Raw genomic sequence first — 17,617 nt, 5'->3', positions numbered from 1 at the left:
AAGTAAGGGTTAATGCCCGACGAGGTGTCCAGGTATCAGGAGTTAATGGACACCGTGGAGGCGAGAACTGTCCGACGCGCAGCGGAGGACAGTTGCCTTCACGAAGTCCATTAATCCCTGATACCTGGACACCTCGAAGGGCATTAACCCGCTTATACCATAGTCACCTACTAATAAAAATAATAATTAGACCAATCAGTTATATTTTCATGCCTTTTTGCGATCAAATTAGATTTTTTTTGAACGAAACTAGATTTGTTTCGAACGAATAACAACTTGTTTCCACAGCAACGCCCGAGACCCCGTATAATAACTGGAATACCCATTGCAAACCCATAAGGTTCTTATGTAATGAAAACGTAGTTCAGTACTCCAGTCAATAGGAACAACCAAGGATACGACCTGGCAACGACATAATTTGGCTTTAACGGTGCGTTCAAATTGTACTGGGAAGTCGGACCGGGGATAATACGAGCAACGGGAGACTGCGGCAGCTGTTAGCCACAGACCTACTGTTATGCTAGCAATATACAAAGTCAAAAAACATTGCGCACGCTGTACAAACAGTAAATGTAATCACCCAACATGTTTAACAACAGTTCCACCGAGCTAACAAAGCATTTCCCCCAAAATAAATAACGCATTTCACGGAGAATGTGACTGGCGAACATGTGTATTACGGGCTACAGCCTGAAGTTACGTGAGGCAGTGACTGACTGACAGCAGTAGCCTATGTCCAGATAGACAGTGAAGCCGGTCTTTGGTGGCTAAACACATGTAAACTCAGTTACAAACCTTTTGTCAAATTAAACAGGGGTCTTACTCACCTTTTTAACGAGATAACCATTGACGTTTAACCAGAGGACATTAAGTTTAGCCACTTTATTGTACTACTATCGTTACTACAGCTCTTGTGTTACGACTCGAGCGCCATCCTGTGGTGTCCAGAGGCTATTGCACGGCAGGATATTTTAGGCTTTATAAATCCCAAATCCCTTATCAACACAGTTTAATCAGCGGCGAGCCGGCGACGCAGTGGACAGAATGTAAACAGTTCCATCTAGGTGTCCATACATCAGAAGTTAATCCACACCCATGGAATGTACTCCAGCCAATCAGAATAGAGTATTCACACAGACTATGGTATAAATATTAATATCACATTTTGTACATTGAGCAGGCAAGTCTTATGGAGGCATCCATGTTGGTTGGAATGTCATCAGGTGCATTGTTTAAAATTTAGAATTGTTCTTGTCCTCGAAGGCCACTGTAGCTTCTGTTATTATTCTAAAGGGGCGGGGTTACCCAGGGAGCGTTGCATTCTAGAACTTTGTAGAACTTTCTTGATGATGTCATATTACACACTGCACCTTTTTAAATGAATTATGAAAACATTGTATCTGTAATGTGTTGATGTGTGGAGAGAAAGACGCTGTTCACTCTGGTTGTGCCTGTTGTTTGTGTTTTACAAACTGTTCAGTGCAAGTTTGTTTAGATGCACCTGTATGAGACACAGATTTTAACAGAAAAATAATATTAACATAATTTTTCTCAGGTTTAGTTTTCCCAGTCATTATACTGAGGTCTTCTTGCCCTCGAAGCCCCTTCCCCACTAGCCTGGCACCGCCCGCCTACCTACTTCCACTCAATTGTCATTTCCCTTCAGTAGTCAGTCTGGGTCTGCGGTATATTAGCGGGTTTTCTCAGGATATATTTTTGCATGACCAATCAGTGAACAGAGGGAGTGGCTGAGAACAATGACGTTGAGGTCGTGCGCCAATTTCAGTTGTAGTCAGAAGCCGACGCATGACATAACATCACGACCAAAACGTTATGCGATTGGTTGGCAGATCCAGAGTGGCACTGGGCAGATCCAATAGATTTAAACTTCAACAGACACCCCGCCTTGAAGTGAGTTAACGTTTGTCAATTGAGCGATTCCAGACCTTCTGTACAAATGAAATGAAGTACGATGGTCTGGGTAGGTCCAGGCTAATTCCACACCACTTTGACACTGCTTTCCTTGACTGGTTATTTGCAAGAGGCAGTTGAGCGAGACAGTTAGTCTGGAGCCAAGAGATCACTGTGACACAAATGTAACGCCCAACCCCAGCCTCCTCCTTCATGCTCTGTCAATGTTTAGTCTGTGTTATGCATTGAGGTGTCAGCAGCTTGTTTAGTTTGGCTGCATTTCCAGACACGAGTGTTACAGTTGGTTGACTGGAGGTGATTTACATGTCTCTGCTCGCTGAACATACATTTACATTGAAGAGTGTTAACCGTTCAATCAACAGACAGTCATTGCACAACCTGACGCGCCCTAGAACAATAATACCGCTCAGTCTGACAGATAACGGACACACTTTATGAGACACTTTTTAAGGGCGTTTCACACGGGAGGCAATGCATTCTCAATGGAGAGGCGAGCGGGCAGAGAGAAGGCGCAGATTTCTGTCAGGCGGCACAACAAGCGGGCGCACTCCTGTGTGTCTGTCTGCCTGTCTGTCTGTCTGTCTGTCTGTCTGTCTGTCTGTCTGTCTGTCTGTCTGTCCGTCCGTCCGTCCGTCTGTCTGTCTGTCTCAAGCGGGCACACTCCCGTCGATCTGTCTCTTCCGTGCTCGTCGAACTCATGTGCGCGCTCGTAGGAGACGTTGGAATAGTTGAGAACTGTTTATCTTTTTGTCGCGGTGGTTGAAAAAAATCACAATCGCGCTCCTCCGCCCGTCATTTCACACGGGGAGCGCAAAGTGAAGCCGCGGTGCCAGGAGTGTGAAATGGCCTTTACACTGTGTGATGGTCCCTGGAAGTTGTGAACCCAAAATTTAAACATTCGTTAAAAAGAATCTAGTGATAATACACAGCCTAGGATCTGTAAACGGGCATGTTGCCATAGCTACGGTGGGCCCCCTTTTTGTTTACTTACCAGTTTACAGACCCTACTAGGCTGTGCATTAACTCTGGATTTCTTTACACTGCAGCAAACAGTCAGGTGAGGAGATATTCACTGATTTTGACACAAAGTGATTTTAACGAGAAGCGTTCTCCAGAATCACTGACTACACCTTTTTAATGTACAACTTAGTATGAGGGCTGCAAGATGTATTAGTGTATTTAAGCCCAGTTCAGACCAAAGATTCGCCTTGCAACTGCTTGCGACGAGACGGTTTTAGAACGTCGCAGGGGAGAAATCGCAGCGGTGTGAAGCTAACTGCTCGTTGCAAGCCGTTGCAAAGAGTCGCAGAAGATTCAACATGTCAAATCGCAAGGTCCAGTTTCAGAACTTCTTAACCGTCTTGTCGCAAGGAGTTGCACCCAGTTATTTATTACACCCTGTCCAGACCTCTACGCCCGTCCAGACTAGTTTTTAGTGTTTTTGTGTTTTCTATGTTCTTTCTGTACATAGGCATAAGTGCATTTGTATATCTGTTGTATATTTGTCTAAGTGAGTCTAACGCTTGTGTATTTGTTATTTGTACCTTTACTCCTGGTGGGGCCTCTTGGACCAGATCAATATTGTAAATAAAAACTGTTCCTGGAAAAATAAAGGTTTAAATAAAAAAATAAAAAGTTGCGAGTTGCGAGCAGTTGCAAGGCGAATCTTTGGTCTGAACTGGGCTTTAGGATCTCCTTAGTGCAGTGTCTGACTCGGGGTTAATGTTGTTGGGTCAATTGTTTTACTGATGATCTGTGGCGTGACCCTCGTGTACCAGTCACACTAATCAAACACATGACTTGATTGTGTGTATTGACCAAATATCGAACAAATAGGGTCAACCGATGGAGTTACACTGCCTTTAGTGTGTGTGTGTGTGTGTCTCTAGGTGGCTCTCAGCTGTGTGCAACTTCACACTGTTTTTTTTTCTTTTTAAGATTTTTTTTTTTGGCATTTTAAGCTTTATTAGACAGTACAGAGTTGAAATGGGGAGACAGACAGAGAGAGAGAGAGGGGGGGGGGGGGATGACCTGCAGTAAAAGGTCCACGGGTCGGATTTGAACCCGCGACCACTGCAACGAAGGCCGGAGCCAATATGGTACGCGCTCTATCCACTACACCACCGGAGCACCTGAACAACTTCACACTATTGTCACTACCACACACATAACAGTGATTCTGGAAAACGCTTGTTGTCAAAATCAGTGAATATCTCCTCATGATCCGCTACCTGTCTGTACTGTGTGTGCGCTTGAAGAAAAAAAACAAGTGTTAATACATAGCCTAGGCTCTGTAAACTTTTATGTAAACAAGGGGTATTTAAAAAAAAAGAGGCCCACCATAGCTAACACCATACCAGTTTACAGAGCCTAGGCTGTGTATTAACACTGGATTTTTTTTTCAGCATACACGGTATGGACAGGTAGCAGATCACAACAAACATAATGTTATTGGAAGTTCCTTGATACTATGAAGGTTATAGGCAATGATCAATGATGATTACAATGTGCCTAAGAGTTTAAAGCTGGGGTATGTGATTTCTGATTGGTCAAAGTTAACATGAGCTGTACACTTTGACCAATCAGAGCAAGGCTCCGATTATCTGTTCTTATTGGCTGTTGGGACTGTCCATTCACTTTGGCACCGACGTTGTTGGTGTAGAGCGTGTCAGGGAGGGACCATAGGGGAGGGACCAAAGAGAACAAGTGGAGCGGTTGAGGTATTTGGATTCGAATCTCTATCCCAACTGCTATTTTCTCCCCAAATCCCCCACCCCAGCTTTAAATGCCGCAGTTTTTTTTAGCAATTTCCAAACACTTTTTTTTGTATCGGCTGACAAATGTGCAGTCTGTGCGTCCCTACTATGGAGGCTATAAGGGCTGATGTTGGGCAGTGATTATTAAAGGTGCAGTGTGTAATATGACATCATCAAGACAGTTCTACAAAGTTCTAGAATGCAACGCTCCCTGGGTAACCCCAACCCTTTAGAATAATAACAGAAGCTACAGTGGCCTTCAAGGACAAGAACAATTCTACATTTTAAACAATGCACCTGATGACATTCCAACTATGACACTTTCACGATGGCGGCGCTAGGCCTTGGTCCAAAATATGCAGAAATATGGACATATATGAGACCCTTTCTAAGGGGGAAAAAAATTATTCAACATTTTTTTTTCAGCTATTATGCACTAAATTAAATGTACTTATGGATATTATAATTATTTTCTACAAAATCAGCTTGGAAATAAAACCCAAAATTCTACACACTGCAGCTTTTAATGTGCTTAATAACCTGTTTGTATGCCGCAGTTTGTAACAATTTTCCAACATTTTTCCCCTCTCCAGAATGCTGCCTTTTTATACGGCCTTGGCATGGTCTACTTCCATTACAACTCATTTCAGTGGTAAGTGGCTTCAACAATCATTCTCACTGCATTGCATCTTGGCGCCGGCCTGTTTTATAATGATTATATGGTAGTTTAAGACCTACTTCACCGGTAGAAATATGAAGGTGTATTAAAAATGTGCAGAAATCGGTAAAATGTAGGGTTAGGATTAACAGGACAGCTGAGATCCTGTGTAGTATACAGTGTTTCCCCTACCATTACCAACAGCAGCCTGAGAAAAAAAATAAAAATAAAAATTGATTCCGTAATAATCATTTGCGTCTACGCGGCACTGTCGGTCTACCCCTCGTGTGCGCCTGTCTTTACAACCTCTCGTTTGATCATCAGCTGATCTGTGTGTCTGCGTGTGTGTCATGGTGTGTGTATGCGCTCGGCGCGATGCGCGTGTGCATTCGGTGCGCACTTGTTAGACATGGAAGCCAATGAGCAGGAGCATGACTAGCAAGCAAACGCTGAACTAGTGGCGAAAATAAAACCAGCGCCTGCTCTATGGAGATATTAAGGACTCAGTAACAGGGACGTTGAACAGGAAAAAGTGCTGAGCAAAACTTAGAAAGTTAAAATCGCTACGTCGCCGTGGCAACACACCCAATCTGTATCAACAGCAGAGACAGCGCAGAAAAAACGGCATGCACTCGTTTCAGTAAGTTTACAGAAGTGCCACACTGCTACTGCCTTTGGCATTCTTCTCAGAAAAGCATTCATTTATTTTCAGGGGACATATTAATTTATTTATTGTTTTAACTGTTAAGTTATCTTGAAAACAGCAGGCCATAGTAGGCCTACAAGCTTTATTTTTTTGTATTTTCAATGCTAGGCCTACTTTATTTTTATGTTTTAAATTGAGAAATAGGCTAGATGAAATATAATGGTCGGAATAGGGAAGTTGCCTTATGTAGCACACATGTTGATAGGCTAATCATGATGTGTAGCCTATGCTAATTAATTAATTTTCAACAAGGCTATTTGCATAACAAATAAATAAAAAAAATGTTTCAGTAGGCTAGCTTCAAGGTGAGGTGATTCAGATTATTCCAGAAATGAGTCTTAGACAGGGGCTGTCTATATTAGATCTGAGTGTTATTGTTTTTTTTAATTGAAATCCACGTGTTTTTCTTCAATAGTTTACGTGGCTTGTGTCTCCAAATTATTACAGAAAATAGTTATAGGCAGGACATATGACAGTTGTTTACAGAGCACAGAATTAATCAGATTTCACCTCTCAAAGTGCACCAGATTGATGTATTTAACTTTAAAAGGATAAGGTTTTCTTCTGCTGGGGCATGCCCCCAGATCCCCCTAGATTGAAGGTCCATTCTCACCCAGCAGCATCTATCCTGATCTAAATCCTGTGAGAAACACCACATGTACAAACGTACTGATGAATGTGAAAGCATAACCCTATGCCCTCATTTTTAATGGGCTGTCAAAAGAGGCTCATCCCAAATGGGGTTCGTTTTGGTCAATCTCTTCTAGAAATCTGGAAGGCACGCGGCGCGCATACTCTTTATCAGCTCTTACCACCGGGCCTAAAAAAAAATCTAGGGGAAACACTGGTATAAATGTGCAAATATGTTAGAAATCGGTTCATCCTAGCCTTGAGAAAAGGCAGAACATTTTTAAGGTCTCACTGTCTAACCCTACATTTTACTAATGTGACATCACAAATGGTAAAAATGTAGGGTTAGGATTAACAGGACAGCTGGGCCAAGGGAAGACTGAGGGAAGAAAAACCTCATTCATTATATTATAATAGTGATTTTATAATGATAGAACGCCGGTTCCGTATGGGTGAAGTATTCCTTTAAACAACAGCTAGGACTTACAATGACAACGCCAACGCTGCCCCAATGCTTTTGGAACTTTCTTTCAATTACGCTGGTAAAAACTCAATATTTCAGTCGTCTACAGTGTGTGTGTGTGTGTGTGTGTGTGTGTGTGTGTGTGTGAGAGAGTGTGTGTGATTCAGACGCCGATAAAAGGTGGTATGCTTGCTATGTACACCCTCACACCCACCCACCCACACACACACACACACACATACACACCCACCCTTGACCTTGAAGGCCTACGGTGGTTTTGTCTGGCCGAGGGAGGTGTGTGTGTGTGTGTGTATGTGTGTGTGTGTGTGTGTGTGAATGTGTGAGATTCAGACGCCGATAAAAAGTGGTATGCTTGCTATGTACACCCTCACACACGCACACGCACACACACACACCCCTCATCCTTGACCTTGAAGGCCTCCGGTGGTTGTGTGTGTGTGAGAGTTAGAGACTGTGTGTGTGTGTGAGAGAGAGAGAGAGAGAGAGAGAGAGACTGACTGACTGACTGACTGTGTGTGTGTGTGTGTGTGAGAGAGACTGTGTGTGTGTGTGAGTGAGAGAGACTGTGTGTGTGTGTGGCTCTGGAGGATGGATTACGTCACCGTTAACTCGCGGCTCAGAGGAATGCTGAGCTGTCAATCTGAGAGCGGCTCAACTGTCCAGTCTGTCAGTTCCAGTGTGTAGCGGAGTTAAGGAAAGGCTGTTCAATGGTTGTTACAAAATCCACCCAACCACAAGCTTCACCCAAAGAAAATATTAGTTCAGAAATTAAATGCACGTTTTTTATTATTTCTATGCTTTATTGATAGTGTAGAGACAGAGTTGAAATGGGGCAGAGAGGGGAGTGACATGCAGAGAACGACCGCGGGCTGGAATCAAACCCGGGTCCGCTGCTGGCCGAGGCCCGTGGGGGGGGGGGCGCCCTACCAACTGAGCTAAGGGCACCCCCTACATGCACGTTTTTATGTAGAGTAAATTTGGATCATCCCATTTCCAAGGTATTTTCCGATATCTAGTTTTTAGTCGATTTGAACACGAGTTGAAAATCTGTCATTGAGTCGGTAATTACATTAAAGGGGCACTGTGTAATATGACATCATCTAGAAAGTTCTAGAATGCAACGCTCCCTGGGTAACCCCAACCCCTTTTGAATAATAACAGAAGCTACAGTGGCCTTCAAGGACAAGAACAATTCTAAATTCTAAACATTGCACCTGATGACATTCCAAAAACATGGATTCCTCCATACGACTTGCCCGCTCAATGTACAAAATGTAATATTAATATTTGTAATTCTGCGCTCAGGAGGATAATTCAGATTATTGGCAGAGGTGATTTTACACCAATGAGGACATACTTATGAATGAGGATATTGATTTTAGCTAAAAAAAGTACTTAAAATGTTACAGTGTCCCTTTAAAAAAAATTGAACCGAAAGTAAAAAGTCTTGGCCTCAGTGGGCCTTAGGCTGTGTCACAGACTATTGTACTGAAGCGTTCACTTGGTGTTCTGTCAGCCAGCGAGGAAAGGGTGAACGCACAGGGGGAGGGAGAGAGAGAGAGAGGGGGAGAGGGAGGGAGAGGGGGGAGGGAGGGAGGGAGAGAGGGAGAGAGAGAGAGAGAGAGGGAGAGGGAGGGAGGGAGGGGGACGGGGCAATGAGTTCAGAGGGAGTCTCTGTCTGTGTGAGAGAGAGAGAGAGAGAGAGAGACTGTCTGTCTCTGTGTGTGTGTGTGTGTGTGTGTGTGAGAGAGGCAGAGATTGTGTGTGTCAGATATAGTGCGTTTTTGTGTGTGTCTCTCTCTCTCTCTCTGTCTGTGAGTTAGAGAGAGATTGTGTGTGTACACGTGTCTGTAGTGTGTCTGTGTGTATGCGTCTGCAGAGTGTGTGTGTGTGTGTGTGTCTGTAGTGTGTGTGTGTGTGTGTGTGTATGTACTGCATGTGTGTGTGTCTCTAGTGTGTGTGTATGTACTGTGTGTGTGTGTGTATGTACTCCATGTGTGTGTGTGTCTGTAGTGTGTGTGTGTGTATGCGTCTGCAGATTGTGTGTCTGTAGTGTGTGTATGTACTGCATGTGTGTGTTTGTGTAGAATGGCTTCATGCTGACAGCAGGCGATTGCTGGTTCAATTGGAAAAATTGTGTTTTATTTTTAATTCAGTCTTGTCTCAGTAGAACAGTTCTAACATTGTTAAAGCTGCAGTGTGTAGAATTGTGGGTTTTATTTCCTAGCAGATTTTGTAGAAAGTAATTATAATATCCATAAGTACATTTAACTTGGTGCATAATAGCTGAAAAACATTTTTTTAATTTTTTTTTCCCTTAGAAAGGGTCTCGTATATCTCCATATTTCTGCATATTTTGGACCAAGGCCTTGTGCCGCCATCTTGAAAGTGTCATAGTTGGAATGTCATCAGGTGCATTGTTTAAAATGTAGAATTGTTCTTGTCCTTGAAGGCCACTGTAGCTTCTGTTATTATTCTAAAGGGTTTACCCAGGGAGCGTTGCATTCTAGAACTTTGTAGAACTTTCTTGATTATGTCATATTACACACTGCACCTTTAAGAGGAGCAGGAAGGTTATTGGTATTATGACGTCAGTATTTCATAATTTTTAGCTCTAAACCAATCATACGCTCATGATTAACAGGTTAAAGGTGCAGTGTGTAATATGACATCATCAAGAAAGTTCGGGAAAATTCTACAAAGTTCTAGAATACAACGCTCCCTGGGTAACCCCACCCCTTTTGAATAATAACAGAAGCTACAGTGGCCTTCAAGGACAAGAACAATTCTAAATTTTAAACAATGCACCCGATGACATTCCAACTATGACGCTTCCAACATGGCGGCGTCAATGCCTTGGTCCAAGGTACGGAGAAATATGGACATATATGAGATCCTTTCTAAGGGGAAAAAAATTATTCTAAATTTTTTTTCTCAGCTATTATGCACTAAATTAAACGTACTTATGGATATTATAATAATTTTCTACAAAGTCTGCTTGGAAATAACAAACAAAATTCTACACTCTGCAGGTTTAAATTCAGGTAGAGAGCCATCCTAAAGCATGCACTATGCACTTTGAATGTTTATGTTTATTGTATGTTTGTATTAGTCTGTCAGTTTGTCTGTCATTGTCTGAGTCTGTATGTACTTGTACTTATATGTGCTGTCTGTGCTGCTTATATGTTTTTTAAATTTTCCCAAATGCAAGACAAATTCCCCTCGGAGCTATAAAGGTTCATCTCATCTCATCCACTGTTTAAAAAACTAAACAAAAACACATTATATAATTTTGTTCGATACGGAAGTGTGTGTGTGTTGGGTCGTTCTGGTGGTGTAGTGGATAGAGCGTGTACCATATTGGCTCCAGCCTTCGTTGCAGTGGTCGCGGGTTCAAATCCGACCCGTGGACCTTTACTGCAGGTCATCCCCCCCCCCCCCTCTCTCTCTCTCTCTCTCTCTCTGCCTCTGTCTCCACATTTCAACTCTGTACTGTCTAATAAAGCTTGAAAATACCAAAAAATTATCTTTCAAAAAAGAGTGTTTTTTTTTTTTTTTTTATAATTAATTTTTTTTGCTATTATGCATTGTCCTAAATATCTGTAGAATTTTATTATTTTGACAAATATGCAATATATGACAAAATAGGGCATAGAAAGGAAAACTTTCTATTTTTACTAAACCAACCTCTGTGTCCATGTGTGTTTTTTGCTGCTGTCGGTGTGTGAATGGGTGAATGTGTACAAAACAATGTAAAGCGCTTTTGAGTCTGCGAAAAACCAGGGAAAAGAGCTGCATATGTAGTCTTTTTTTTCTGTAGAAAACGATGTACTTTCACTGATCCTCACTCTGTGTCTCTGTGTTTTTGTTTCCAGGGCGATCAAGGCTTTCCACACACACCTTTTGTATTCCTATTTTGTCATGTCAAGGAAAATGTTATATTTGTTTTAAACATGTGCTCCCTTTCTGTGTGTTGTTTCCAGGGCGATCAAGGCTTTCCAGGAGGTGCTTTACATCGATCCCGGTTTCTCTCGGTCCAAAGAGATTCACCTCAGACTGGGACTCATGTTCAAGGTCAACACAGACTACCAGTCCAGTCTAAAGGTACAAACACATTAAAGACCTACTTCACCGGTGGAAATATGAAGGTGTATTGAACTCTGAGATCCTATGGAGTATAAATGTGCAAACATTTTAGAAATCGGTTCATCCTAGCCTGAGAAAAGGCAGAAAGAGTGTTTTATGGTCTCACTGTCTAACCCTACATTTTACTAGTGTGACATCACACATGGTAAAATGTAGGGTTAGGATTAACAGGACAGCTGGGCCAAGGGAAGACTGAGGGAAGACTGAGGGAAGAAAAACCTCATTCATTATATTTTTAATAGTGATTTTATAATAACTAAAGCGGTAGTGTTTTTACTACACCAGCTGTTGTTCCTGGGTGAGCGTATACCCATGACAAAGGCATTAAGAAAAACTATATAAAAATAGCATTCTTTGCACTGATGGTCTCGTTTGCTGTTACATGTCATTTATGATCATCAGAGGGAAAAATTAGACTGTTTCAGAAATATTTAAAAGATCTTCGTAGCTACTTTAACAAAAGCTTGGGGGATCATCTATCTTGTCTGTCTGTCTGTCTGTCTGTCTGTCTGTCTGTCTGTCTGTCTGTCTGTCTATCTCTCTGTCTGTCTCTTTGTCTGCCTGCCTGTCTTTCTCCTGTACACCTGTATGGTCTGGTCCCTAACTAAAAGCTTTGTGAGTGGAGCCTATGGATGTATTGTTGTCTGGTTTGGCTGATCCTCTTTATGAACGGACTGACATATGATCCGGTGCTTTGTCCCACGCCAGACACTCGCTCACTGTAGCTTTTATCAGGCAGTTTTTTTTTTTTTTTTTTAAAGGGACACTGTGTAACATTTTAAGTAATGTATTGGTTAAAATCAATATCCTCATTCATAAATATGTCCTCATTGGTGTAAAATCACCTCTGCCAATAATCTGAATTATCCTCCTGAGCGCAGAATTACAAATATTAATATTACATTTTGTGCATTGAGCAGGCAAGTCTTATGGAGGCATCCATGTTTTTGGAATGTCATCAGGTGCATTGTTTAAAATTTAGAATTGTTCTTGTCCTTGAAGGCCACTGTAGCTTCTGTTATTATTCTAAAGGGGTGGGGTTACCCAGGGAGCGTTGCATTCTAGATCTTTCTCGAACTTTCTTGATGATGTCATATTACACAGTGCACCTTTTTAACTTACATTTAAATTTTTATTATTTATTGTAACCACATAGAATTCATCTGGATTCCGGAAGAGAGAACAGTTTGAAATAAAGCTACATGTGATTGGATTACCAATTCTAGAAGACCACGTTATTGTTGTTTTGATTCTGTATTAATGTGTGAGACAAACGAAACAGTTTCACACAGGTAGTGTGTACGTATAGCAAGAGCAATACAGTCACATTACAGTTCATGGTAATGACTCTATATAAATATACTTGAATTACACCACGCCTTTCACAATTAAATTCATAACTGTGTCTAGAATATAATGGATTGTAAATACATAAGTGTGTGTGTGTGTGTGTGTGTGCGTGTGTGCGTGTGTGTGTGTGTGCTGCTGGTGGTTCAGTGTCGGGCTAAGTAGGCTGCACGTGCTGCACGTACTCACTGGGTCTTGGCGCATTGCCAGTAAAACACACACACACACATACACACACACACACTCTGACTGTTCTCCACACACACACACTGACAGAACTACACACACACACACACTGACAGAACTACACACACACACACACACACACTGACTGATCTCCACACACACAGATCTTCACACATACACACACACACACACACACACACACACACATACACACACACACACACATACATAGACTGAATTTCACACACACACACACCCGGCCGGTGCACACATGACTGCCCCAGTTATCTACAGAGAGGGCTGGGTGCACGTTTTGGAGAGGCAGAGATTGAATAAAGGTAGGACAGACACACAGAGACAGACACACAGAGAGAGAAATATTGTTTTTTTTCTTTTGAGTTTTCTTTTCTTTTTATTTAGATGCAGTTTATTCGTTTGTGGGTCGTGATGTTTTTTGTTTTGTTTTGTTTGCTTGGTTTTGGTCATTGTTTTCTTTTTATATATATATATTTTTTTTTTATATATATTTTTTTTGTTTATATGTAACCTGGTGAGGTCACTCGATAAGCCCATTCGGGGTTTCTGACCTCTCCAGCACATACTCTTTTAATCTTTACATGTGTTAATGTATTTGTTGAGTGTGTTGAGTGTGTGCAAATAAATAAATGCCTAAAAAAATACCTAGTTAGAAATGACATTGAATGCTGCAAATGATGTGTAGAGACGGAGCTTATTCAAGGGTTGATTATTGAAAGATGGCAAGTATTTTCTTAGCATGTATGTTATGTTGCCTAATTAAGAGTGGGCCACTGCACATTGGTATAATTAGTAACTGCTAGGGCTGTGCTTAAAGGTGCTCTGAGGAACTTTCAGTTTGTGTTAATTCTAGAACTCCCCTTTGGACAAAAGCGGTAGTGGTATTACTGTTTCAAAAATATTTAAAAGTTCCTCGTAGCACCCTTTAAAAAATAAATAAATAAATAAAAAAATCTAAATGGCAATATATCGTCATATTTATTTTTGGGATATCTGTATCGTCAGCTCCAAGAACCAATATTTACGGCTGTTGCCTTGATTGGCCAGGTTTTGAATTTTGAATTAAATTTCGTATTACATTGTTTTGACTCAATTTGTACACTGAATTAACAACGTAATGTGATCTGATGTATTACGACCACCCAGATCTGTATTACAGCAGTTTTTATATTTTAATATGTGAATTATTGCGATATATCACAATATGCATAGTATCGCAATGTATCGTGATATATATCGTATCGTAACCCATGTGTTGTCATAGTATTGTATTGTGATATTTATAGTGAGTCAGCGCGCAAAACAAAACGAACAAACACATTAAAACGATGGCTAGCTGTTGTTAGCTGTTTGTGCTACCCGCCTCACTTCCGGGCTTCACTGATTCGCTAGCCCTCCACCAATCAAATTGCTCCAAATGAAAGACGGTCGGCCGCCGATTGAACATGTCCAATCGGCGGCCGACAGGCTCAAAACAAGCCCGACGACCTCTACGTCGGCCGACGTCACGGCACACACCAAACAGATTCGTCTTTTTTTTTGACAACGGCGATTATCGGGCTGGTGTGTCCTGGCCTTTAAGGACAGGCCTTTAAAGGGCTGTTTGAGGGTTAACACTAGGTTTTAAGGACAGGCCTTTAAAGGGCTGTTTGAGGGTGAACACTAGGTTTTAAGGACAGGCCTTTAAAGGGCTGTTTGAGGGTTAACACTAGGTTTTAAGGTTCAGGTATGAATTAGGTTTATGTTAGGGTTAGTGTAAGAGTTGGGGTTAGGCATTTAGTTTTGATGGTTAGGGTTAGGGTAAGGGGCTAGGGAATGCATTATGTCAATGAGTGTCCTCACAAAGATAGAAGTACAGAGTGTGTGTGTGTGTGTTTGAGGTATTGTGTGTCATCTCTGCACTCTCCACTGCAACCATCTGCTGAATAGTAATCAGTGACACCAGGAGAGAGAGAGAGAGAGAGAGAGAGAGAGAGAGGGAGGGAGGGATAGAACGAGGAAAAAAAGAGGAAGAGAGAGAGCAGGAGAAGGAGAGAGAGATAGAGAGTTAGGCAGAAATAGAGAGGGAGGGAGAAATAGAGAGAGAGTTAGGCAGGCTAGACATGGGGAGGGAGGAGGAATGCCAAGCTGACGATCCTGCTGCATTATCTGCCTGGTGGTTGTAGAGCAAGTGTGAAATACAAGGAACGGAGAGAGAGACAGACGGAGAGAGAGACAGAAGGATGAAGAGGGAGTGTGGTCTGCCAGCCATCTAGGTAATGTGTGTGTGCGTGTGTGTGTGTGTTCTAGTAAAATTAAGGCATCTATTCTTGGCTGTGACTGTGGCTGTGTGTGTGATGTTTTGTGGCTCATGGCTTTAAAAGGAGTCCCCTGTGCGTGTGTGTGTGTGTGTGCTAGAGAGAGTGTGTGTGTGTGTGTGCTAGAGAGAGGGTGTGTGTGATAGTGTGTGTGTGTGCTAGAGAGAGGGTGTGTGTGTGTGGTTGAAGCGCCACTGGCCCTCGGCGAAGCATGCTAAGAAACGCTTCTTGATTTTTATCTGACTGACATTGACCGTCTGTGTAGCTGCTGATGCTGCTAGCCTACAGGTTTTATCCCTTAAGAGAGAGTGTGTGTGTGTGTGTGTGTGTGTGTGTGTGTGTGTGTGAGAGAGAGAGATGTCAGTTAGTGGTATTTCTCTATAAGGTTGCATCATTTCACTCCGATTGATCGCTGGAATACGCCACACGCTGTTCTATAAATGGTGTGTGTGCTAGGTTCTCATGTGCAGTTTTAACTGACCCAGTTAAAGGGACACACACACACACTGGTGGTGCCTTTTTTAATCTGTCTGTGTGTCTGTGTGTGTGTGTGTGTGTGTGTGTGTGTGTGTGTGTCTGTCTGTCTGTCTGTCTGTCTGTCTGTCTGTCTGTCTGTCTGTCTGTCTGTCTGTCTGTCTGTCTGTCTGTCTGTCTGTCTGTCTGTCTGTCTGTCTGTCTGTCTGTCTGTCTGTCTGTCTGTCTGTCTGTCTGTCTGTCTGTCTGTCTGTCTGTCTGTCTGTCTGTCTGTCTGTCTGTCTGTCTGTCTGTCTGTCTGTCTGTCTGTCTGTCTGTCTGTGTGTGTGTGTGTGTGTGTGTGTGTGTGTGTGTGTGTGTGTGTGTATGTGTGCGTGTGGCTGCTATACAACTTGTCACCTTGAAGCTAACCTAAGGGTGCCTCGAGTAATCGGATGTAGATTTCAAAGATCAGAGACCTTGCTTGTTTTGGATGGATGGATAGATGGATAGATAGATGGATAGATAGATAGATACATGGACAGATAGATAGATAGATAGATATATATTGATGATACATAGATAGATACTTTTATTGACTGAAGGAAATTCTGAAATTGCACTAAAGAAAACGAATCCTTTACTTGAGACTGAATAATGTTATACTGTTGAAGCATTACATCGTTTGAAATGTTATACTTGTGCATAATCAATATCCTAAGAATATTATGAGATGAGACTTTCCAGTCCAACTGCTAGTATTTGCCCTGGAGCATCACTAGTGTTCACACAAGGCATCAATAATGCATAAGGTCAATGTATTGGTAGCTTGGCAACATACAAGGGAAGGAATATAATTGTGTGGATGTCTTTAAAGGTGCAGTGTGTAATATGACATCATCAAGAAAGTTCTACAAAGTTCTAGAATGCAACGCTCCCTGGGTAACCCCAAGCCTTTCGAATAATAACAGAAGCTACAGTGGCCTTCAAGGACAAGAACAATTCTACATTTTAAACAATGCACCTGATGGCATTCCAACTATGACACTTTCAAGATGGCGGCACTAGGCCTTGGTCCAAAATATGCAGAAATATGGACATATATGAGACCCTTTCTAAGGAAAAAAAAAATTATTCAAAACATTTTTTTCAGCTATTATGCACTAAATTAAATGTACTTATGGATATTATAATTACTTTCTACAAAATCTGCTAGGAAATAAAACCCAAAATTCTACACACTGCAGGTTTAAATATGGAGGTAGTGGTCAAAATGACTTTGTCAAAATCTGTGAATATCTCCTCTCCGATCTGTGCTTTTGAATAAAAATCCATTGTTAATTCACAGCCTGGCTCTGTACACTGATATGTAAACAAAAGGTAGCCCACTGAAGATAGCCCACTGTCGCTAGCCTATCAACATGCCCCTTTACAGAGCCTAGGCTGTTTATTTTAGCACCGAATTTGGTTTTGAACGCACACAAAGTACGGACAGGTAACGGAACATGAGGAGATATTCACTGATTTTGATTTGAAAAAAAAGAGTCATTTTGTCATCAAGCGTTCTCCAGAATCACTGTCACGGATCAGGAGAAAGCCTGAAGCCTAGGTTGCTTTCCGAATCGCATACTCTTTCTTTTTTCTATTCTACATACTACATCCGACGATAAAAATAATCTAGTTAGGATGCAGTAGGCATACTATTGGGACATACTTTACTCTCTTATTTCATCATAACATTGCGCCTTGATCTTGCCTCTTGCTTTTATATCCGTCGCATCCCTGTTTGTTTTCATATGGAGGCTTCGTCGATGTGACGTCACTTCACGTGCGCACTGGATTGTGGGTCAGAATCGCCCAAATAGGATGCAGTTTTCAACACTAACAATCTTGGCCGCATGAAGTAGGACATCCGGGTACTTCTAACCATCCTAAATCTGGCCACAAGAATCGGGACATCCTAAATCTTTTTTCTACATACTATAT

The 17,617-nt window shown here is 41.8% G+C and overlaps 1 protein-coding gene across 1 annotated transcript in view; it reads left to right on the top strand.

Annotated features, from left to right (window-relative positions):
- The window catches only part of kdm6a (lysine (K)-specific demethylase 6A), a 65,556-nt gene that overhangs the window by 8,114 nt on the left and 39,825 nt on the right, over positions 1 to 17,617 (top strand). Inside the window, 2 exon segments of the mRNA XM_080038388.1 lie at positions 5,282 to 5,340; positions 11,150 to 11,270. Coding sequence (XP_079894514.1) covers positions 5,282 to 5,340; positions 11,150 to 11,270 — 180 coding nt within the window.

The sequence above is a fragment of the Ammodytes marinus genome, assembly GCF_949987685.1.
Source record: "Ammodytes marinus genome assembly, chromosome: 12".
Classification (NCBI taxonomy): domain Eukaryota; kingdom Metazoa; phylum Chordata; class Actinopteri; order Uranoscopiformes; family Ammodytidae; genus Ammodytes; species Ammodytes marinus.
Note: the sequence above shows the minus strand (reverse complement) of the source record. Positions and strands in the feature narration are given on the sequence as shown.